The sequence below is a fragment of the Trachemys scripta genome, chromosome 15 (genome assembly GCF_013100865.1).
Source record: "Trachemys scripta elegans isolate TJP31775 chromosome 15, CAS_Tse_1.0, whole genome shotgun sequence".
In the NCBI taxonomy this organism is placed as follows: Eukaryota; Metazoa; Chordata; order Testudines; family Emydidae; genus Trachemys; species Trachemys scripta.
Window position 1 is genome coordinate 15474735 of NC_048312.1, and position 25399 is coordinate 15500133.

The 25399-nt window shown below is 43.0% G+C and overlaps 1 protein-coding gene across 16 annotated transcripts in view; it reads left to right on the forward strand.

The window, feature by feature from the left end:
- FBRSL1 (fibrosin like 1) overlaps positions 1-25399 on the forward strand; it is a 720596-nt gene that overhangs the window by 674280 nt on the left and 20917 nt on the right. For 12 of the 16 annotated variants that reach the window (XM_034791643.1, XM_034791653.1, XM_034791646.1 and 9 more), the window contains 5 exons: positions 11927-12320; positions 14025-14278; positions 20911-21146; positions 23436-23486; positions 24275-24370. In XM_034791643.1, the coding sequence (XP_034647534.1) occupies positions 11927-12320; positions 14025-14278; positions 20911-21146; positions 23436-23486; positions 24275-24370 (1031 nt within the window). Of the gene's footprint in view, positions 1-11926; positions 12321-14024; positions 14279-20642; positions 20804-20910; positions 21147-23435; positions 23487-24274; positions 24371-25399 lie in introns of all 16 variants that reach the window. The other 4 variants (XM_034791650.1, XM_034791660.1, XM_034791647.1 and 1 more) reach the window with 2 other exon arrangements.

Sequence of the window (25399 nt, forward strand, 5' to 3'; positions counted from 1 at the left end):
AGGTTAGAAATAAATACTTGCCTAAAGCCATTGCAATGATAAATGAATGCAGCATATTCAGGGCAAAATCTCATCCTTGTTTTAGAGTTATCCATGTGTGGGGAGAACAGAGTGAAACAGTGGTGTCACTCAGCTTACACTAGAGGTACCCTGCATGCATTGCATTGCATTGCCTTTAAAAGCAAACACGTGCTCCAGCTAGTGCAGGTCGCTGACTGCAGCATGCACACTAGCCAATTGAGGCTTATGGGGATGGGGATGGGGATGGACAAGCCCCCAGGCTGGCAGACCACATCTCCTTATAAAACCAGGGGCTATATACTAGCTAAGTATTACTGTTATTACATTAGCAAGGCAACGTTGCCAACTCACGTAATTTCACAATGAATCCTGCAATGTTCGGTGGTGTTCTTAAAGCAGCCATGTGAATACAGGAGAATCTCTGCTTTCATGTTAAAGGGAAAGTAAGTTTGTAGCCTTCTTGGTTGTGTAGAACTTTGTAAACATGAGCGGGGTGAACCCAAAAGGCCCAGAAACCATAAAGTAAAGAAAAAGAGCCCCAAATACAATATTCTTAGAAAATCTCATCATTTTTAAGCCAACCTCATGCTTGGGGTTTGCAGTGCTGGCTAGGTGTCTCTCCAGCCATGTCTTGTGCATCAAAGAGAGAACCTGCCCTGTCACTTACAGTGGAGAGAGAAGCTGGTTTTGCTCACTTTGCATACCCACCCAGAGCAGGACCTTGTCCTTACCCTACGGAACAAACTGTTAAAACTTTGCTCTCTGCTGAACAATTGAGAAGGTGTAAAACAGTTCATTTTTAACTATCATACATTTGCATTTACAGAAAAAAAGCAGCTCCCGAATGGTAAACTGGGGAGCATTGCACAGAGGCTGCTTTCAGCTTCAGGTGCTGTTACACAGCTGAGCAAACATGCCTTGCTCCTTGTATATTTTTTTTTCCTGGAGAAATGTTGGGGTCCAGGATTAGATGGTGGTTATTTAACTTGAAAATAAATGCCCAGCATAAATATAGGCACAATTTATCCAAATCTTTGAGGAATTGTAAAGGGGTGGTAGTGATCCTGTATTGTTTATTTGAAGAATATTTTACCGAAAGTCCTTTAAATTGCCTTGTCCCTCCCCTGTATTTCCTTTCCTGTCATTGCTTCCCAGCAGGGCGAGCCGCCACCTCCTGCCCAGTTCATTCAGTGATGTCGCGATCCAGCATTGGCAGTGTCACAATTCATTGCTGTAGAGCTGATGCTGCAGCCTCAGACGCTGCATTTTGAAATCGCTGCATGAACAGCCAGGAGAAGCAGGCAGCTTTTAAAGGAGAGTTTGTGGACTCAAGTCCTGTACTGAATATCGATGTACTCAGACTGACGGTAAATCAGTAGGGGAGTAATGCTGCATTATTGTGGTGAAAGCTGGGATTCTCCACTGATCGCGTTCTTCCTGTTAGATCTTAAAGTGAGAGCCCTTCTGCCCATCTCTGGTGAGAACCAGGTAGAAATTAATGATTCCATGGCATTCTATATCATTTTCTTTAAAAAGGTAGGAAATAATCCTCTTGACCTGGTCAAGGATCTGTCTTAATTAGAGCAGTGAAAATCTTCTTAGTAATAAAGGCCCTATAACCAGGTCAAACTCACCCTGGGTAAAATTTTCCAAAGCACTTACGTGACTTAGGGGCCTAAGTTTCACTGAAGAGCAGGCTCCTGCACATGCATAAATCCCTTTTGAAAATTGAATGTAGGCGCCTTTGTCATTTAGGTGCTTTGGAACATTTTACCCTGGTTTCAGATTTTGATAAACTCAAAATTTAAGCCAGGTCCACTGCACCCAGTTTCAAGCACACCTGGGTCCAGTTACATTCCAGGTGGAAATTGCATGCAAATCATTGATTTCACATGTATCAACTCAAAACCCAGCAGTACGTACCGCTTTAACTGAGTTTCTTTTTCAACGCTGGGTCTGTATCAAGTTGAAACTCAGTGTGTTGAGCCCTCCCTCCACTCCCCACCAGAAGAAAAGATTCCTACGATTTCTGCAAACTGAAAACATTGGTTTCCTACACATAGCTAGTTCTTATCCTTCACTTGAGTGTGATCTGGGATGCATAATGGGTACTCAGTTTGCCTACTGAGTCACTGTATTACAGTTAACTCATTCATTATTTAAGGTCTAAATGGAACAGTATAAAACAATATCCCATTTGGTGAACTCATGATCACCCGGGCATGGAAAGGAGAGAGGGTGCTCTTTGCTTTGACATTTTGGTTACGTATGTAGGGCAAAACTCTTCCCTTGGATTTAAGCCCATTTGGAGCCATGTACATGCATCTGAAGGCAGAATTTGGCCTTACATATTAAAGTCCTCTGTTTTGCTGTAGGTTTCTAATGGGTTTAAGAAATGATAGACTAGCCATCTCAGAACACAGAATTTGCTCCTATGAATGACCATTGTTCTCAATACAGCCCAGGTACAAGGGGATGGGCACTTCCATAAGCATTGTGGTGATGTGTACAATACACACTGTGATGATGGTGTACAATAAGCTGAAGCATGAACTGACATTTCATATGCATAGTGCATGCCACATTCTGGAAAAGAGATAATAGCCTTATTTGATCTTCCCAGCTCTGTTCTCCACCGCCAACCTTCTGGGGGAAAAGATACCTGCCTTGTTCTTTCAGTTCTCTGTGTGGCAGTGAGATCAATAAACTCTCTCCCTTGTAAAAGTGCGCTTATCCGGAATGGCATGAAAAGAGGAACCATCCATGCTAAGACACACAGATTGCTGTGCCTCACTACTTAGTTGCCCTGTCCATTTTCAGGTGAGAGCAATATTGCTGCATGGGTGCATGATTCTTATTGGCGCATCCCTTCCAGGAGGCCCCTGAGTTGCTCAATCTATCATCCTTCATTAGGAAAGCTATTGGCAGTTAATTAAGTGGCGATGGACCCAAGCCATGAAACTAATCAAAACGAGTTCGTATAGTAACCTTCAGGCTGCGAACGGCTGGCTGTCGCCAATGAGGAATGTCACATTACTTTTTCTTCCCCCTTGTGGGCTTTCTCTCTTGGATCTGTCAAACCAGATTTGGACAGGAACCAGAGTGGCATGGAGAAATTATAACAAATCAGGAGCAATACGAGATGATGAGCAGGTAGAGGGAGTAAGAAAGTAGGTTTGTATGTTTCAGCACTGTTACCTCTTTTGGGCAGAGGTGCCAGAGAGGAAAGAAGCATCAGTGATCTTCCTGGTCAAAGAAAGTGGAATGGCCTTGACCCTGTGCCTGGTTGGCTGGATACGGGAAGGGTTCTTGAAATCTTGCCCCATTCCCAGCATAAAAGAGACCGTTTGACAGGGTTCTTTTTCTTGGTCTATGAGTGCTCTTTCTCAGACCTTGTCTACACTTGCGGTGACGTGAAGGGTACATGTACCTACACGCTGCAGTGAAAGGCAGGCTGCGTCTACACACTCTGCGGTGTGGAGCGGGGAAAGGCTCCAGCAGTAGGGAGGCAGTTGGGACACTATAGGGCTAAAAATAGTATTTTAGACCTGGGAGGCGCCGTTGGGCATACAGAGAGAGAGCCTTGTAGGATATATACCTTAGAGTTCAGGGCACACTATGCTACTCTGCTTGCCTAGTCAGGGCCTCACTGTCCACACCGCTGTTTATACCTGTGCTAGCTGCGATATTCTATAACCTGGCAGATCCTTTTCTTGTAGCAATAAGAAAAGGATTTGGCATTTAACCTCTTGAAATTAAACCAGTGTGAACTTCAATAGCTCAATCTTATCAGGGCTTTGCTATAATAACAAATTGTGAAAAAGTGTAATCATGTTTCCAATGTGACCTTGGCAAATCTGCTTTCTTCTGGGATGTGAGAGCGATTAGGTGATCCTAAACAGATGTCTGTTTTGAAAATAATACTTCATATTATATACATATGAACGGCATATGAAAGATACAATTTAGAGAACTGAGGCCTGAAAGGAGCTCTAGATAACAAGCTGTTCTAGTATGCCGAACAGGAATTGCTCTTGGAGGTTTGAGCTATTGATCTATTGGTGGGGGTTTAATTTCAGTGTAAAGACCTGTGTTCATGATTTAATTGGAGTGATTAATAACTCACTCACAGGGCCAGATGGGAATCAATATGGATTTCAAACAGCAAAACTAGTACGTTTTCCCATATAGTGTAGTAGCTGATAGTTTGTTATTTGCACTTGCTAGACTAATTAAAACCACAAGATTCCTTGATATACAATACAGCAGGGTTTTTGTCTTTTTAAAAGCTTCAACTTATTTAGTTGAATGCTTGGGTTTGAGGTGAATATTTGTTTGCTTGGGATTTGGTAGGCTCCTTAATAACCTATATATCCTGTTTCTTGTCTATCACTTCAAAGTAAGATTGTGCCTACAATACAGTACCCGCTGCAAAAAACCCTTACCTAGTAAATACAAGATGCTTGTATTGTTTTGTGGTCAGGGCAGTAGAATGCCCCTTACGTCATTGCTTTTCAGCTAGCCGGCATCCGCTTAGGAGCAGGACTGAAGGGATTTAACCTTGCAGTGTTTGATCCAGTGTTATAGTCCTGGATTAAAAGACAGCATGAAACTTCCAATCTCATTACAACCCCAGCATTCGCAGTAGGTGCCTGGGCTGCAAATACAGCTTCAGCTTTGCATTGAATCCGTGCCAAAAGCGACTTTACTATGAAAGTGCAGTGTGACTTACTTTTCTGAGGATTTGAATGATGTTCCTTGTTCTTTATGCCCTGGCCTCAATCCTTACGTTTGGTGCCCATTTCCAGTCAGCTTTTGCAGCTTCAGAGTTTCGTCATGCATGCTTGCAACTAACATGCCTGGATATAGCACCACAAGCTTGAAATATCCAGGAATAAAACACCCCATTAAAGAACCATAAAGCAGCAAATCAGCATCAAGTCCATAGATCTTAATGCTGTTAGAAACCATTTCTGAAAAGAAAAAGAAAAACTCCTTTGTTCTGGAAGTTTTTCCCAAAATCCACACAGCTGGTTAGGAAGCAAAAATATTCAGCAGAAAATGGTTTGATTTGATATAAATATTTCTCAAGGAAATCTTTCACATAATTAATAATCTGATAATGCTAATGGAATAAATTCAGCATGCACGGGCATTTAATTGTTCGCTGTTAAAAAGGTAAAACCTATCAAGAAATTAGACTAGATTGCAGTGTATATAGTGCATATGATATTCACTATTTCCTAAACCACTTTGCTGAGTTAGTACTTCCATGCTGGTAATGCAGTGACTATGTAGGCAAGGAAAACTGTTATGCTCCTGAGGGAGGTGGTCTATCCAGTTTCAGTCTATCCAGAATGAAAATGTTGGAGAATCGCTACTCTCACACTTGAGAGTCATCAGCTCTGTGTTAAGACTTTGAGATGCTTTCCTTATCATACCATACTGCAAATGACTTTAAATGATCTTGCTTTTAAACTTGGGTGCTTCAGAAAGAACGGTACGCTTGAAAGTTAATTCTGAGGACTGAGCTGACGGCTTTTTGCCACTGTTGCTTTCTTCCAGTTTGAGAAGCTGAAGGCTTGTTACAGCCCCAGCATACAGCAATCTAGCAGGTTAAATGACTTGGGCAACACAGTTTATTAAAACTGGCAAGTGCTCGCTCCAGTTCTTTTCCTGATAGTCAAGGCTGTCTGCAAGAGTAATTGATAGTGGCAGCTGTTCTGAGGGTGTTTTAGATTGTTGCAAGACGATTTGACTTGACAGACAGCTCTGTACAAATGAACTGAGTGATAGGGGCTGAATCCAGCTTGATTGCAAAAGGAACTTCCTATTGAAAGACAGCAGCAAAACTCATTCACCAGAGATGAACTTTGGGAATCAGTGACAACAACAAAAAAGCTTCCCTCGCGCCTTCGTTCCAGTGATGCAAGCTCAAAGCAAGGCATGGCGATTTGTGCTTATATTTGGCCCATTTTCCCCTATGAGAAAAGACTTTCATATTATTATCTGTTGAAAGTTCACTCGGTGCCTGTTGTGTTCGGAAGAGCATGCACCTTGGAAGAACACTCTTTGCATAATGGCATGGGATACACCAACTAGCCTGTGGAGCAGATCATTAGAGTCACAGGGGAGATTTAGTCTTTGCATCGTGATAGTAACAATTCACATTCTATGGCGCCTCCCATCCAAGGATCATCATTAATGAATTAATCTGCATGGCCCCACTGAGGTAAAACAAGATCACCCCATTTTTACAGCTGGAAAGCCTGAGGCATAGAGAGGGTGCTCACAGTAACACAGTGAGTTAGTCACAAAGTTAATCATACTGCACCCAGATCTCTTGACTCATAACTTTGTGCTGTAACCATGAGGACACGTTTCCTCAGTTAAACTCAATGATATTATGAAAAAGATGAGATGTTATCTCAAGGTGCGAGAGCATATAGGTTTTGTTACTGCATAGACTTAGTACCTGAGTAGTAGTGTGCAGTTTTCCTACAGGTCACTTCTCTGTTATTGGCTCATAATCCTTGCTTATATTTATATATTAAATACATTTTCCATATGTGATACCATTAAGAAAAAAAATCTGTATTTTTAGATACAAGTTGCAAGTATTTATTTTCTTAACAGTGAGTTGCTGTTATTAGAGATATATGAAGGGCCATTTAAGTTGGGCAACTTCCATACGTTTGCTCTGATAGCCTGAAATATACAGACCAAGCAGGTTAATCCATGGTATGTCTGGTATTTTAATTAGTGCTATCTTCAGTAGCCTTGGGGGGGAAGTATAGAAACAAGAGCAAAAGTCACTTCGTTATCCAGAGCTATCACTTACATAGCTCTTCTTACCTTCTACGCACTTTACAAACATCAGCTACTGTATTGTGTCCCAACGCCAAAGCAAAATGCGTTGCACCACCACACCACACACTTATAAGTATATATTTATGCTGATGATGTTACATATCCACCATACATAATGCTGTACACATACAAAGCACTAATTAAAAATTGTGGTGTAGCTTGATTAAATAAGCTCGTCCTTTGGATATTTTCTTTGTTCATTCCAGTTGCTGAAAATCTTGTTTTTACTTGACTGATTCCTAATTCAGTGAGTTCAAAAGCTCACCTCTGTGGCTCATGAACTCATTTCAATATATATGTCCCATTAACTCTGGTTGCTATGCTTCCACACATTGCTTGCTTCAGTTACAGTAACCATGGTGTTTGTATGGTTCAGGATTAGTAATAGCATGGGTTAGGTCTGTGCTCTACAGGAATGATGGGAGTGGAGTGATGGGTGTGCGGTTAGGTTAAAATAGGTTGCTGTTGAATTTTTTTTATAAAATGCCCTGGAATGGAGAGGATTGGAGACTTCCCTCTCACGTTATCCCACCATCTTTACGTTTCGAACACGTAGAAAGCAAGTGCAGAGGGCTAGAGAGCGCGTCCAAATGACACCACTTTCTTATTTCAAGAAACAAAGGAAAGATGCGCAAACGAGATGAGATAATTTCCAGTCATATCATATATGTGCTGACAAGTTCCGCAGCCACAAAGAGCAAGAGGGAGGGCAGCCGGTCTGGAAATGCTATTGCCCTAAGTACTGTTTGTGTAACAGCAGCCACCTGTTGGAGTCCTCAAAGCAGACTTTGCAGATTTAATCCCCTGCACTTGAGCAACACTTAATCAGCTTGAAAGCAAATTCCTGTAATAGAACAGGTTTAATTTGTGTTTGGGACTTTTTGTATTGTATTTAGTCTGTAATGGTGTATACCAACCAGTGGGGTTGGGTGGAGAGGCAATTTTAAAAAAAAATTTATTCTCATAACAGATTTTAAATCCAATCAGATTTTACATCAAGGGTGTGCAGCAGGTTCATTTGGGCTCAGATAAACCCTTCAGGAATTTACTTTCCACTGCACAATCAGTTGTGTGTGTTGGTCGACTGTCCCTCTAGGACTTTTGAATCTTAAATCGATAATCCTGTATGTGCTCACAGATTTCCTGAAAGCAATAGCATAAGCCCTCACTACTGTTTAAAAATACAGACATTTTCTTCTTAGCCAAGTCAAATCTGAATAGTGAGGTTAGCACACTGTTGATATTTTGCAACATTGCAAGTAACAGTTGCAGGTGATCAGGCAGACAAGAGTTACTGAAAATGAGATCGTTTTTATTTCCTTCGTTAGACCAGTTTCAATCGTGTCCTCCTCTCTTTTTCTCCACTCACCCCACAAGAAGCAAGGTGTGTTTAACTGTCTTATTAACAGAAGAAAACGCTCTTCGTGGCAGAAGTCCCGTGTGCGTGGTTAGAAAATAAACAAAGTTGGCATACTGAAAAGAGGTAACGTTGTGCACGGTGGGGAATGGCAGATGCGTTCCAGCCTTTACATAGCATGGCTGAAACATGAATCATTGTAAATGTCAGATTTCCTGTGAAAGGAAGAGCTGAACTGACATGCGTTCAGCTTTAATTAAGCTTGAGTTATTGGAGCTGACTGTCAAGTCTTAGGCAAATTGGCTCAGCCTGTTATCATTAAGCATGAAAATTAACTACTCTAGGACTTGGTAAAAATAAACACATTTTTGTTGCTAGAATGTTCCAGTGTGCTATGGTGAATCCAGGTCTTGTTACGGGAGGCCGGGCGGGCTTGGTTATGCAGGTCTGTATGATCAGAGGGGGCTGAGGTATGTGACCCCAGTGCAGAAAGTCTGAAAGAAGATCTAACAGGCCCAAGGAACAATTCCACATGTGAACAGCAGTCATCTCTGATCAAGTGAAGGCAGCTTGTGTAGAAGAGGTAAAAAATCTCTTAGCCAAGAGAGCGTGAGGTGGAAGGTCTTTTAGGAGTTTTGCGGAGGAAAGCTCTGAAGTTCTGGATATTGTTCTGGATGGACAATGAAATCACTTACAAGAATAAAAACACAGTTTTCTAGTAGAGCTCAATGAAGTTGGAACAAAGCTGATTTAGTTCTACTGTGCCACCTAAATGTACATGAACACACATGTAGATCAAGAATGGAAGGGGGAGTTTTGGCCAGGAATTTTCTTGGGCCCTTTAAATCACTGCCGGAGAAGCCGGTCCAGTCCGGCACGGCGTACCGGGTCTTGCTGGTACACCGTATCATACCGTACTGCCTTACTGTCACCTCTGACTGCAGTTATTAAAAAATGGGAATGGTGATAACCAATTCTAGTTAGACCCATCTATATGGGTTTCTCTCTGTAACTCACACCAGATCTTTCCTTTCTAAATACTTATATGTTCGTACTTGACATAGGGGTGAGGGGAAGGAGAGTCTCCTCTCTCATGCCTGGTGCTTTCCTGCTGCAAACAAATATGTATCCTAGTGTTTTCATTAGGTCTCGAATTGTTATCAGTCAAAAACTGAACACAGAGAAGCATTTCAGTGTTGCAATTTGAGAGATGTGAGTTGCCAGTAAGAATTAGACATGTGGCCCGCTATGTTCTACAGCTGATTGGTCATTTCAGTCAGCAAGGGACTATAGGCTTTTGCTTTGAGAAACTTGCAAACGAGATCTAATGCTGGAACCACAGGGAATCAATAGTTGTATATAAAACTGGTCGGACAGCTGCTTTTAATATAACACCTCATTGATTTGTTTTGGATCCAATTGATTTATTTTTTAACGCAGCTGCTTTAACTTTTATGGTGCCAATGTGTTCATTAGTCTATATTGCCTGTAATTACACTGTCTAAAGTTTAACTCTGAATAGGCCTATTGGATGGAATGAGCTAATAGGATTTCTTAGAACCTATGGTAAGGAATGGAACCTGAGTGTTTTTTATGGGATGCTTCTAGATAACCATGGGATCTATAATTGTGAATATGCTTCCTTTGAAAAGCATATTGAGTGGCATGTTGATATCAGTGGCAAAACTCCCATTGACTTAAATTTAGCCAGGATGTCACCCATTGGATTTAGATGTATTAATAAAAATCGATGAACTGTTAGATTTTCAGAAATAATTACAATCACTTTAAGTATTAACTACAATAAAATCTATTTACCATTCATTATCTTTAAGTCCATAACCAAATCACATCTGAAAAATACAGTGAAACTGACTATGTATAAAACTTTATATAGTAATTGATTTGGGACATCTCTGATTGTCTCAGAATGGGGATCAACTGACAGGGGGTTGAACTACCATTTGATCCACTCAAAGCACTGGAATTTCTTTGGAATTCCCACTCATTTCTGCCACTCGTGCGTTACGCAGTCACAACTCTTCCCAAGGTCATGAAAATAGCTTGTTTATTTCAGTGCCTTTCTCCCACTGTATTCTGGAGGTCTGTGTGTGTGTGTGAAATTGGCTTTTACCAAAGAAAGGAGGAAAATAATTTGACATCACCCTGCCATTGGATGTATGTTTTAAAAATACAAAATGATTTGGCATATTACAGGGAAGCAGAGAGCTTGATTCAATACTGCCTCCTTCTGGTTTCATGCCAGTGTAACTCCAGTGAAGTCACTGAAGCCAGACACTGATGAATCAGACACAGAGTAGAATAAGTAATGCAGAAATTGCTGCATGTTGTGTGCTGCTGTTCCCACACTTCATACATCATGAATATATTTCAGTGCTACCCGGCCCTTTTTAAGGTTAAGAGTTAAGGTAATTACATAAGTGGAATTTGTCCATGTTAGTGTTGGGAGCATGCGTAGGTGGGTGTCCATGTTCCTTTCTCACATGTTTCTCTGTCGTATTCTCTCCGACACTTGGGTGGGCTGAAGATTATAATAAATAAAACCCTAAAATTATTTTGATATAAAAACATGTACAGTAAACCTAACACTTATACATCTAATGGGATGCATGTGTGTTGGAGAAGCAAATGAACGACAGACTCAGTCAATGGAAGGCTCCTCTTGAGATGAATTATGGAGCGTTCCTGCACTTCAGGGATACGTACATAACGTTAAAAGGGAGTTATCTCTGGGAATTGAGTATTCAGCATGTTGCATGTGGTTTCTCTTCTTATTTTAGGTCTTTTTTTGTAGTCCTTGGTCTGATTTTTTGTTGTTGCTGCTGCTATTTAATCCCTTCTACTGGTTTGAGCTTCAAACTTCATTGGAAAAATGAAGACTCCGCATTTTACTTGGAAAAAATCTGTGAGGAATTTAACACATTAAAGAAACTCATTTTGATTGGTACCTATTAGCCATTCATTACCGTATTACTTATGATTTTGGCATATGTTACAGCAGTTAGTATGTTCTTTGATATCCACAGAACATTTAGGGTGAACAGCGCTGCCCTACTGTTCCCATTGTAGGTTTTCCAAGGCTGCTTATGTTCCATCTTCATATGTGAATGTGCATCCAATGAACAATCATTGTGACATCTTCTCTCTCATAAAAGGCCTTGGTATTCATCTCAGAAAGCATGCTGATGGGTGTTAAAGCATGCTCTTGTCAGTGATTAATTACCATCCCCATAGCTATGAATGGCAAGATATGCCAGGCAGGTTACCCTGAAAGACCATGGAGAAAATAAATGAACCAAAACTCTTGTGATCGGATTTACGGTTGTGGATTTATCATCTATTCCAGGAAATTAAATTTGGTGGGAAATGCATTAGCAGTAACTTGAGAAGCATTCCTGCTGTATTTAGTGTTCTGTAGTCGTAGTAAGGTTATATGTGTTTTGCGTCAAGCACCCCCTAGACAACACTTTGATCTTTTACACACACTTGAACAAGTGCCATGTACTGGACAGACTGACAGACGAACATACCATCGTGTTCTGATGATACTCCCACAAGCTAAATATGACTTTGTTCTTACCAAGCAAATATTCTGCAAAATTGGAAAATAAACAGGGATGCTTCAGTATGTAATTCTTCTTCTTCTTTTTGTGTAAGGTCCAACCTTGAATGATAAACCTGAAGCTAAAGCAGCGACCATCCCAAAGGTGTCAGGGCTAGAGCGCAGCCGGGAACTGAGCACCGACGTGCCCTTCGTGCTGCCTATTCCCAGCCCCCAGCCAGTTGCTGCTGTTGTGACTTCCACTTCTTCTGCGCCCACGTCGAGCGCCAGGGCAAGCCCGCTGTTGAAGAAGGAGCCAGTGATCTCTGCACCAGCACCGCCAAGGCTCACACCCCAGCCACAGCCTCGACCACAGTCACAACCTCAGCCTCGACCACAGTCTCAGCCTCAGCTCATACCTGAGCTTCGGACCCAGCCTCAGAGTCACATCCCTCCCCCTCTCAGCTACCAAGTGCATCACCAGGTGGCCCAGAACGGACTCAATATCAGGTAGGGGAAAGGGGTGCTTGCATTGCTTCTTTGTGAAGCACTCAAACCCTACTTCCAGGGTACAGTTAATTGAAAAGGTATTAAAATCTCTGTAGAATAGGCCATAGGCTTTCTCATTGCCTGGGAAAGGTGCTCTGCTTGGGAGAGGTATTGTATTCCTCTAGGCCAACACCACATAGCCATGTATTTCCAGCTGTGTTGGGTAGCTGCATGAAAGAGATTGTGACTAGAGCTTCCCCAACGAACAAGGGTTGTATGGCTGTGGTGCAAAACTTTCTAGGTCCGGCTTCCAGTGCATTTGCAATTTTTCCCATCAGAACAGGTCAGCGGAGGATTTAGTAATTGGGAAACAGTTTGAGTTCGAACAAAACCATTTTCCCCCCGGTGGACTCCAATTGTAAACCCATAGGCAGTCTTTGGATTTGGTATGGACACGTATGTTCATATGACATTGGTGCAGTTTAATTGGTTCACCAGAGCTAGTGGGATATGGGGTATTGGAAAAAAACCAAATTCCATGTCCCACTTAGACCTTTTTGCAGGAAGCACGGTTCAAACTGAGGATGCATCACCTAACAGCAGCCTCAGAGTACGACTCTCGGTATAGAGCAAAAAAGATATTGCAAAGTAATATGTTCACCATAGCTGTAGGGCTAGCATGAGACTCAGTTTGTCCTTCAAATAATTTTCATCCAGTAGGTAAGATGTAAAGATTCATATTTCTTGAGTAGAAATAAAATGGGGGTGAGCTCGGCGAGAGAGGAGTCAATGTTACAGGAATAAACAGGGACATGGACAGTCCCTTTGTTGGTGCAAAAAACACACCATTCCCCTCAAATCAGCCTGTTGAATTAGATTAATTCGGTGAACAATGTTTGCATCATTTTGTAACCTTTCAGCTGCATAAAGAACAAGATACAGGACTGTCATTTACGACCAGTTTGTCTAGCACCTCGCACAGTGGGGCCCCTCCCTGGTTGTGGCCTTTAAGTGCTACCGCAATATAAATATTTAATAACAACATCACATTGGCACTATTCAAACAAACACACAAGTATCTCAGAGTGCTTAGATAATTGCAAGACATGGGTATTGTGGGAGAATAGGGTAAATAATAATAATTGCATTGACATTACCCTTCCACCACCCCCAACAAAGCTCTTAAGGTGCTGTGCAACAGAATAATAAAAATCTTTTAAAAATAATATAATTAAAATACAATATATACTGATATATCATATTGATTATGTGCAATACCACTGTACAGAATGCAGGGCAGGCATAATACGATTGCCATAGCTCATACCACGGTACTCGGAGCATACAGAGTAACCGTCACCGAGCCTTGTGATCACAAGGGAATGAGTTGCCATTGGAAGGTCATCACAGGCTAAATAAAGGTGCAAATACAACTGCCATTACAGCACCTCAGTCAGCTCACACACAGCTCTGAGAGCTGCCACCTGTTCAGTCATGAAAGGGAGTGTCACCTAGAAGAACCCGAGCCATACCCTGCCCTGTTGGGAAAGGTCATTGAGATCTTTAACTCCCACCTCGACGGCTCCCCAAAATGGGCATAAAGGGCCGTGGTTTCATGCCTCTATGCATTGTTATAGAGCCTGGCTGTCTCTGACACTGTGCCATTATGACTCTTGTATTGTAACACACTTCTTTTCTCTCGTCTCCACTTTTCTCTCCCCACAGCAGGAGCAGCAGCGCCAGCAGTGCAACAAGCATCAGCCTCCCCAAACACCTTCCCCTTTCCCCCCAGATCCCTCCTCACCACTCTTCCGGCCCAGCCCTGCCTCTCTCCATCTCTAATCTTGCTACCTCGCACTTCCCTCTCAGATCGCAGACCCAACACCAGCACCATCCGGCCATGTTCGCCACCCCACCCACGCTACCACCACCACCAGCGTTACCCACCAACAGCCTTGTGATACCAGGACACCCTGCAGGTAGGTCCTCTTCTTTTCACCAGGGCTGGTCTCCTGTGCATGTACAGTATTTACAATGGGGCTAGAGGGTGTGCAAGCAAAAAAAACCAATGCAAACATCTCCTGAAATAGTCAAGAGTAGTATTGTTACAGGTGAGAGACACTAAATTGGCCCTGCATGCTGTGGCCTAAGTTAACCTGCAGGACAAGTGCTGTATGTTCCTCATTCTCTGACAAAAGGAAGAGGGGGAGAGGAGGTGAATCTGAATATAAACTATTGAAGCTGGGATTTTCCATGGAGCTTAAGGGAGTTGGGCTCCCAACTGGATTTGGGCATCACAATCCCTTAGGCACTCTCGAAACTCCCAGCCTAAATTTATGTTCTCATTTAAACACGTTGCAGTCTGTGTTTTTGCTGCTGCCTTTGTTACCCAGCATGGGGAGGGGAGCACGTGCTCTTTGTAATAAGCTTTAGGATGGTTTGCTAAAAATTAGTTACTTCCTAGAGGGAGCAGATTGTCCAATCATACATTTCCACCATCACTCAGGTTTTGCCAGATATGCTGAGCTGTGCCTTTATTTATTTATTTATTTAATAAGGACTGGTACTCAACCCCTGCATTGGAAGAAGCTGCAGTTTAGACCTTATTTGAATACATTTTTTCTGGTGAGCGGCAGAATAATAAAATAGATTGGCAAGTGAGACATCCCTCTCCCCACTGTTAAAGTCTCCGAGCTCTGCCGTTAGACTTTTTATTGTTATTTTTGCAGTCTTTTTGAGAAGTTTACTTTGTTCCCCCCTCCGTCCCTATTGTCACTTCCGCTCTAAGTGCCCCGTTGATAGTTCCTCCATTAGCCTGTAGCTGTTCCTGTGGGAGAGCCTGGCAGATGGAGACTTCCCTGAAACTCTGATTTGCTGGGCCTCCTTTTGATCTGGCATTTGACTCTATAACTAACTCAACAGGGATTAATGAGGACAAGGACTGACAAAAATGTACCCTTCTGTTTCCTATAAAGCCAGTAACGAGAGTAAGGAGATAGAAGATCTACTGCCAGAAACTCGGATGACTTGGCATCCCGCTTTCATTTTCAGGGGCTCAATATCCCATTATTTAGAATAACTCTTGTAAAGGGGTGGAAATGAGAATTGCCCCCAAATGAACTCTCAAAACAACATTAGACCAAAATATTCTGGATCCCAACCAGGGCTGTCCTAGTAGATGCCTGCTTTCAAGGACCTGGCCCTGTCTAGAAATTCAGCCACATGACTGGGGACACATTGGGCATCACAGTGGGGATTTATTCTTCTTCCCCTGTTTAAGGCAAAGAGACTTAGAATCTGAATTTGGCCATAGTGCAGACAGATCCTGAGAGGAGGAAATTAGAATGTTGTCACTGACAAGCTAGTCCTGCATCCACCCGTGAACTCAAGTGGAGTTTTCACTATTGACTTCAGTAAGAGCAAGATGAAGTGGCCTGCTCGTATATAATACTTTGTTAACAGAAGACAATAGCTCTGCTACTAACAAATAAGTGGCAAACCCACTGCATCAATCAACTCTGGAGTGCTAGGTTCAAACTCTTACCAGCTGTGTTGTCCTGAGTATGGTGTCATGTTGCTTGGTCGCACACAGGGCTGGCTCCAGGCACCAGCCTACCAAGCATGTGCTTGGGGCGGCACCTGTAGGGGGGCGGCGCTCACCCAGGGAGAGCGGGGCTGCGGCCGGGCTCTCTGCCCTCCTCCCGGCGCTCCGGCCGGTCGGGAGAGCGGGGCCCCGGCCGGGCTCACCACCCTCCCCCCGGCGCTCCGGCCGGTCGGGGAGTGCGGGCCCACGGCCGGGCTTGCCGCCCTCCCCTGCTGCTCTCCCCACCGGGGGGCGGGGAGGAGGCGGCGGGAGGCTTTTTTGCCTAGGGCGGCAAAAAAGCCAGAGCCGGCCCTGGTCGCACGTGTGCACTCAATAAAAGCACCAGGTTAGAAGAGACGCTCAGAGGGAACCATGGGCCCTTTGGGTTCTTCTTTCTTTTCCCCATCTACAAAAAACCTGCTTGCTTTTGTCCCTTTAAATTTAAAGTAACCGCTGCCCTTTGGCACTTCTGCTCAAGTTCCTAGGCAGGGAGGCAGAGTTCACGTTGGCTTCCAGTATTTGCATGTCAGTGATGCTAATAAGTTAGGTCTGTGCATATCATTGTAACAAGGAAATGATATGCTTCTACTAGCATCTTTTTCTCTGGAAACCCAAAGCTTGAGTAGATAACTTACTAGTGACCCCCACACGAGTTGCTTGTCAGGAGCTCCATGGCTGACCCTGATATATGCTAGCCAAAGCTTTCTGTCCTCCCTTTTGAGTTTTAGGGGGTACTAACAACATTAGCAAAACAAAATGGCAGCCGTTTGTGTTCTTCTCTCCCGATCCCAGCCATAAGTGTACTCACACGCAGGAGACACTAATTATTGGGTGCTAGGGACTTAGTGGTAATAGAAGTGACTGCATAGCTAGCAGGGCCGGCTCCAGGGTTTTGGCTGCCCCAAGCAGCCAAACAAAAGCCGCGATCGCGATCTGCGGCGGCAATTCGGCGGAAGGTTCTTCGCTCCGAGCAGGAATTGCCGCACGTGCCACCCCTCTCCGGAGTGGCCGTCCCAAGCACCTGCTTGGTAAGCTTGGTGCCTGGAGCCGGCCCTGATAGCTAGCTGTGTTATTGTGTGGCTAAACCCATTGTAACAGGCATCACTGATAGGCACAAATAGCTAGTCCTGATCCCACTCTCTAAAGCCCAATTTGCAACTGGGACACTGCTTGTATCCCCACTGTGTGATAGTCTCTTTTAGAAAGCTTCTTAATGCGTGTCAACCTGCTCCTCCTCCAGACTCTTCAGTGTCTATTCTTTTACTGACAAAGGCAAAGTTGCAGTATAGGGCTAAAGTCTGGAGCCAACCACAGATCCACCAGACTGACTTCAAGTCTCTTAAAGAAATTGGATATTGAGGCACTTACAGCTGCCAGCTCTCTTTTATCCCTCCTTCCAAAAAAAACATGAAGTGGATTATCTTGATGCTAACAGAGATATCCAGTTTCTTTGAGTCATGCCCAGATTTAAAAAAAATAATGTATTTTATTTTCAACAAACTACATTGTCTTTAAAGAGGTTAGATTTTAATTATAGTTATTTGCAGTATATTTTAGTGCTCATCCAAAGAAAATCTCACTTGTAGGTTCTTTACATTCAAGTACCAAAGTCTTGAATATTACAAGTAGTTTTATTTTGTTTCTCTCCATTTCTGCCCATGTGTTAATCTATTATTATTATTTAATATTCTTGTAGCATGTAAATGGTGCTTTAAAAAGATATTGCACTTGCTCCTAGACTCTTAGGATAAATTTTTTAAAAGTATCCTACAATGACTTAGGCGTCTAAGTCCTATTTTCAAAAGTTATTTAGCATTTAACAGCCAAATTCCCATTAACTTTCAACGAGGCTTAGTTCTTAAATCCCATTTTAAAAAGTGACTTAGGAACCTACGTCACTTATGGGTACTTTTGAACATTTGACCCTTGCAGGTGAACTAGAACGTCAAAAGGTTCATTTTCCCCTCTCTGTGATTCTGCTGCATCTTAAATGGGATGTTTTCTTGAAACCAATGGAACATCAGGATACAAGTCTCTTCAGCAGCGTGTGTGTGTGTGTTATCAGCATTCTTGATATTGGGACAGCAGCTGTTCTGTGTGTGTACAGCACCTAGCACAATGGAGTCCTGATCCAGAGCTGGGGCTCTCAGGTGCTCCTGCAATGGAAAGAATGACTAACTATAGTATGCCTGTCAGACATACTTACCATAGCACATAGCAGATGAAGGGGATACTTGCTGTCAGTATTCTATTTACTGCAGATGATTTATAACATTTCAGTATCTTCCATAATTCTAAAAGACCCAAAGAAGAGCTCTGTGTAAGCTCAAAAGTTTGTCTCTTTCACCAAAAAGATGTTGGTCCAATAAAAGATATTATCTCCCCACTTGCTCTCTACAATTCTAGACAACATTTAAATAAGAAATAATCAGGAATCTCCTGGATTAATGGTAAATCTGATTTAAAATCTGAGATGAATCCTGTTCATTCCCCCTTCCAAAAACAAAAAGATAAAGGTTTAATTGAGTTATTCATTACAAATTGAATATTGTTGAACCTGTTTCATCTAAAGCCATTTGTTCCATGGAAACCACTTCATAGACTTTTCAGATGCAGAAGTTATAAATTTGGGATAATGCTAATATCACACACACATCATGGAAAAGGAAGCACGTTTCAAATGCATAAAGAAACTTCATAGGAAATTAAGAGAGACAAATCTGCTAAAACTGATTCCACTCCCTATTACCTCCCACCCATATCCAGACCACCTCAAATATTTCAGGGTAAACTCATGAAATTTTCATAGTGGGTGAAATTCATTCCTTTGCAGAGGGCCATGTTAATCCGGCATTGAAGATTTCAGGGGACATAGACCTTGTGAGTTTCACCCATAGTGCCTCAACAACAAAAAATCTAGCTCATGACCTATGCATGGCCCAAATTAATTACAACTAAGAAACATCAGACACCTAGCTAAGGTGTCACTTACAAGTGCCCTATCAAGAAACTAGTTTTTCAATGCAATTTAAAAGCTATAAACATTTATTCCATTCTAGGAGGGGGCCTTTTTGTAACTAATGTTGTTTTCCTTATTATGGGCCTGATCCTGCAAAATGCAGAGTGCCCTAGGCTCCTTGTGTTGGAATGAATGGGAGCGGACGATACTCTGTGCCTCACAGGATCAATCACTGTGTCAGGGTCTCTTTGCAAAAGTGGTGCTAGCTAAGAAAGGGGGAGACAACTATTACACTCAATAAAAAATATGTCATGCTGGGCTAAGGGCCTGATTTTCAGAAGAGCTCAGCACATAGAGTGCTTAGCGCTGTTGAAAATCTGTCCCCATCTGGGGACCAAGGGCCAATTACCCTCCCATACTGATACTGAAGGGAGACCCTGTATCAGCTGATAGAACATTTTTCTTTTTACGCAGCTGCAACCTTCTTCAGATCTTGACCCAGTGAAATGAAATGTGTCTCCTCCTCCTTCTCCCCCTCTCTTCCCCCCCAGTTTTCGCATGGGAAAATAAATTGGAGGCGGAGGAGAGAGAAATGTCAATTACTATCTGATAAAAAAGATGGAATGTTTAGAAATATAGTATTAAAGGTGTTGAACCTCTCCCAGAATTGGTACATTATTTGGAACAGATATATCAGGCTTCCGAGTCCTCAGCCCAAGTGTTCTCAGGTGCACAGTGCATGCTCCCCCCACTGGTTATATCAAAAGTTATGTCCAAGCCCGTGGGCGCAACTATGGAACATCAGCCTGAACTCACAGGCCCATGTGCTTAAATACAAATCAACCAATGAAATGTGTAAATTTGGTGGAATTTTCAGCCCATCTTGGTTGGTTGATGGTTACCATTAGTCACCTGGTATGCCCCAGCTTGATTCCTGAGCTTTGTTTTTCACCTCCCAGGCCAGGGAGTAAAGTGAAGGCAGCAAACTCAGCCACAGCCCAGAGTTTGAGCCTCACTGTACTGTCATCAAATCCTGCCAGCCGAAGTGAGGCCTGTGGAGTTGCCTCCTGGCAAAAAGAGCCACTTAAAAATGCTGTCTTGTGATCAGGCACTAACCTGGCTGCTTCCCACACACAGAGAACCCAGTGAAGCCAGTCATGTTAGACCGTTTGTGTATCTCTCTGGATTAACCATTGTTTTCCTTGAAGGGATGGTGAAGTTTATATGCTGTCATTTCTCCATCCCATCACCTTTGCTGTGGTTTTTAAAGTGCCTTTTTCAAAGGGACACCGAGAGGTCAAATGTGGCCAAAAAAGAGAATTTAACAAACTTAAGACCAATGCAAATGTTCCCCAACCTTTTTTTTAATTTCAGTGGGAACAGGTTTGTCTTGCTTATTTTAAAATCAACCAATACTCCTGTGCAGTGCTCCCAACACAAACATTGCAGCCTTTTTCTAGTGCAGGAAAAAGCTGGATGTGAGACTGACTAGTTTATTTTCACTGTCACAGCTGAGGCTAATGCACCAAAAACAGAAAAAGGGGAGATGTTTATAATTCTTCCAGTGTTGATAATGTAAAGTGGGGTTGTAGCCTAGGGAAGCGGAGTCTGTTGTGGGTTGGGAGGAAAGGGAGTCATTCCAGTTTTGTTTTTTAATTTGATAATGTCCCTTTTAAAGTGTCCTAACCTCAGTATTCATGGCTGGGTTGGGGGAGCGGGGAGGGGCAAGCTTGTTTATGCTTTATGAAGCCCCACTGTGTTTTCTGCTGTGATGACTCATGGTGTTCTCTCTTGTCTTTAGATACCAGCCTGTTGATATCATTCAACCAACCAATCATGTATTGCCAGCCTCATTCGGGGATTCTGATTGGTACTTTGTCACAGGCATCTCTCTTACCTCCACCAATGAGTCCTCACGTAGAAAACCACCACAGCATGACCTGCAGAAACAGGGAATGCCAGGTGAATATCTGACTCTCTTCTATATCTTTGTGAAACTCACAGGCCAATGGGCCTTTGTGTCTTTTTTTTTTTTTTTTTTTTTTTTTCTCTCTCTCTCTCTCCTCTAGATCATGAGCTGCTCAGGCAAGAGCTGAACAACCGGTTTCTGGTTCAGAGTTCGGACCGGGCCGGTGCCTCTCTTGGCCCGGTGCCATTGCTGAGGGCGGAGTTTCACCAGCACCAACATACCCACCAGCACCAACACACCCACCAACACACATTCACTCCTTTTCCATCCAGCTTACCCCAGACGCCGCTCATGCCACCCTCTGCACCTCCCATGGTGCGTACCCCAGCCCAAAATGTGAGGATAAGTAAAGAATCTTGGGTCAAAAGCATAACCCACCGTACCAAAATCAGTCCTCTTTATTTCAGACCGGCTTCTCTCTCTCCCATCCCCCAAGAAGCCCTGCTCCTGACTTAATTAAGCCCCTCCATTCTTGAAGGATGCTCTCCTTCCCATTCAGAACCAAGAACATTTATCATCCCGGTTCCCTTGTGCTCCTACCAATAAACAGATACACTGTGTGGTTCTCAGGCCTCTTTATCTCTCCTTCATGGTAAACTGTCAGCTCTGTACTTTTGTTTAGATTAACAACCCATCCTTGGAGCTGCTTCAGCTGGCTCAGCTCCTTGACACACCCGCACACACATGCACAGAGATGCCAGAAGAATAGAGGTTTCTAATATAAAATAAAATGTCAAGAAAGGTTTTGTGGAACAATATATTTGGCTCTCTATCCTAGAGCATATAATGCAGGTCTGCTTGCTGTTCTTACTGTAACACAGTACTTGCACTGTTTGAGTTCAGTGTTGTCCTGTCTGTTTTATTTTCTGCTTCCCCACATTGTGTCCTGTAGACAATCTGGGTATTTATTATTTGATTTGGTCAGCAAACACTAATTTAAATGGGGCTGGCTCTTATGGGACAAAACCTTCTGGCCATCGAATTAGCTTTGTCATTTCGTCACTGACCGTGCTTTCTGCTGCTGTTAACAAAATCTAAGGGTATCTGGCATAAACCAGCTTTGTCAGTTCTTTTAAGCACCCTCTCCGTACATCCCTGGCAATTATTATTTTGTTAGGTTGAAAAAGCAAGCTTCAGCTTTTTCTTCCTCGGTTGCATGCCATATCTAAAACGTACAGAGTCCTCTTCGACCAGGACCGGCAAAATTGAGCAATAACCATTAAAGGCAGCATTTGGAGAAAACTATCAAGGATTCATGGGAAATAATATTTCTCGTTTTTCTTCCTTGGTGTGAGTTACAGGACGCCATTGTTCGGTGATAATCCGCTTAGCGACAGAACAATGAAAGCAATATCTCCCGCCCCAAATTGAGCCCCAGGTGCTTGCACAGCGTAGCCATGTGCAAATACCTTCTTCTCTTTTCTTCTGCTGTGTAAAACAACCCTCTAAACATTCCTTGAAACCTGGTGTGTTATTTGAGAACCCTGATATCTGATCCCGCTGACAGCTCCCTCCCCGCCCACCCACGCCCTGTTGATGTCAGACTTTCTAGTGAAAACAGCTTGCAAGGCTCTTTTGTTGTATTTTACTCACATCTTCTTATATTTCACTAAATAAGGTTTATTAACCCTAATGCCAGAGAGGAGTGTTGAAATCTCCAGCTGCATGTGTTTAGTAATTTATGGTATTTACACTGGCGGGTACATGGCTCCAGTAATAACTGTAATTAATGAAATTACAAATCTGCTCTCCTGCACGTAGGATAGCGTGTAACAGCAGCTGACTTGCCGAATGAACAGCAGTCTGGGGGGGGGGGGTCCTTGCTCCCTGTCCCTCGCCCTCCCTGGTCCGCAACAATACTTATTGTTCAAAGATGAAACACATACATTATTTTCTTCAAAAGATATTCAGGACCAATGCTGGTGAAAATAAATATGGGACCCGGGTCACATGCGTGGAGGTGTTAAAGCCCTGTGATGGGGGCGTTCAGAGTCAGGCTTTCTCCCGTGAGCACTGAACCTCTCCTTTTTTGGGAGTGGGGGGGGGTTAATATAATGATTTCTATGCCTGGGGCCCTTTCCAAAAAGCCATCTTAACCATATTGGCATTGCCCATACAACAGGGAGGGGGAAATTGCTGGCTGCACTAGATATTTTGTTTTTGTATTAGCTTGGTAATTAGAGCTGGGCCAACGTTGCAGAAGTAAGATCTGGATTAGAATCCAAACTTCCCCAGCATTCTAACTTAGCGCTGCAATTCAGCTCATTAAGTAGAGATGCCAGATTTGGATCTGGGAACAACTTCCCTACATTTTTTTGGATGGAGCGAGTGTTCCAATCAGAGGTCTCTCTTGATAATAAGGAGGGGACCAATTTGTGCGAAATTTGTTACTCAGAGAGGTACTTCGGGGGCTGGTACACAACCAGGTGCTATAATTTTATCGCTACTAATCAACAACTTCGGGAGAACTGGTCACTCCCTCCTGAATGAGTGTGGAATAGTCAGTCTCCCATGTTCTGTTAAATGCTGTACAAAGGGGCCATGATTCACTTATGTATGTAGAAATCTGGGTTCATTATGTGTTGTGGAACGCAAACTCAACTTTTCTTTTCTCTTTACTTCCAGTTTGACAAGTACGCTCCCAAATTAGACAACCCTTACTTTCGACATTCCAACGTGAGTGCTGATATTTTGAGACAGTTCCACTGTTTATGCTTCCGCTTACTAGTGCATTGCTCAGATGTCTTTAATTGATACAGATGGCGGTTTCGATTCATCTGTCCATGAAGTTTTCCTATTCTTGTTTGAATTGTTTGTAAATGTAAAATCTTGTACTTTTCAACTTTGTCTTCTGCGTTTTCTTCACTTTCCTTTTAAATTGCTGTGCCTGGGAAGGTGGGGAGTGCACAGAGATTTCTCATAGTGTGGATTACTGCAGTCCCGGTGCAATCAGAGCTTCACACAATGCAGTGCCAAAGAGCACATGGTCCTTTCACAAGACAAAGGGTACAGCTACATGGCAATGAAAGACCCGTGGCACAGCAGTGGCTGGCCCAGGTCAACTGACTCGGGCTCATGGGGCTCCGGCTGCAGGGCTAAAAATTGCAGTGTAGACATATCCAAAGTGGGACTAGTGGCTTCATCCTGCTCCCCATTTCTCCACAGCACCAAAACTGCATACATTTTTGGTATTTGGTGTACAGTCTGCGTTCAGGAGAGCAGGAGGCCCAAGCAAATCTTAATACAGTGCTTTCACCATTTCTAGAGAATGGGGTGGAGGTGAGCCTTTGTCGGTTTCAAAAATACAGCAAATTGTATAGTCCAACCTGTTCGAAATTAACAATAAAGTGCATCGGATCTGCAAATTTTCACATTTTATTTTGGCTTTTAAAAATTTTGTAACAATGTTTGACAGGCTTAGCTCCTGCCTCGGCTGTTGTTCATTTTGTCTTCTTTTTTTGTAGTTCTTTCCAACCTATCCTCCGGCAATGCCTGGAATGCCACCAATGCTTCCACATTCAGGACCTTTTGGGTCACTTCAGGGAGCATTTCAACCGAAGGTACAAATTTATTGTTATTGCATTAGCACAGGCTTTGTTCTTCAATGGGAGACTGTAATCAGAATTGTACTTAACGATGATTATATGAATGCCCTTTTTGACTAGCTCAGATGCTTTTGGGGCCCAGGGGTTGTTCTTTAGAGAGGAGTGCAGTTGTTCACATGGAAGTCTAAGGCCTGGTCTACAGTACAGAGTTAGATCGACGCAAGATAGCTTACGTCGACCTAATGATGTAAGTGTCTACACTAAAATTTCACTCCTGCCGACATAACTGCCCGGCTACGCCGACTTAATAACGCCACCTCTGTGAGAGGCGTAGAGTCAATGTTGATGTAATGAGATTGACACTGACAGTGCATTGCTTACATCGATTGTTACTGGCTTTCAGAAGCCATCCCCCAGTGCCCAGTGCTGACAGTACAATCTGTACGAGCGCTGCTGATGAGGACGCACACCACTGACACAAGGAGCATAGTGTGGACATGCAAAAGCGATTTAATTACTGCGGCAGCTGTATGCCAACATAACTTAGGTTGACATAATTTTGTAGTGTAGATTAAGTCAAAGCTAGGTAAGCAGAAACTCGGGGTCAAATAAATTATTTAGTTCTAATACAGACTGATGAACCCCAAAGCACTTTGCAAATTAAACAGACTGATACACAGGGGTCACTCCCCCAGCTAGATAACAGCCAGCTGTGGGGATGAAACAGACTATCAAAGCACAGGAACAATAGAGAGGAATGCTTTTTAGTGGGTAGAGCAGGAGTGAGGTGTTCAGTTCCCAGTTCTGCCACTGATTCGCTTTCTGACCTCCAGCAAGTCACTTACCCCTCTGCGCCTCATCTTCTTCATCTATAAAATGAGGATAATTACATACTTACCATGCCGTGGTTTTGTGAGGTTTATTTAATGTCTGTAAAGTGCTTTCAGATGCTTGGATGAAAGACAGAGTACAGCTGCAGAGTATTATTATAACTAGTGCAGATTGCAAATTTGCAAATTTCACCATTTTAACTTTAAAAAAAAC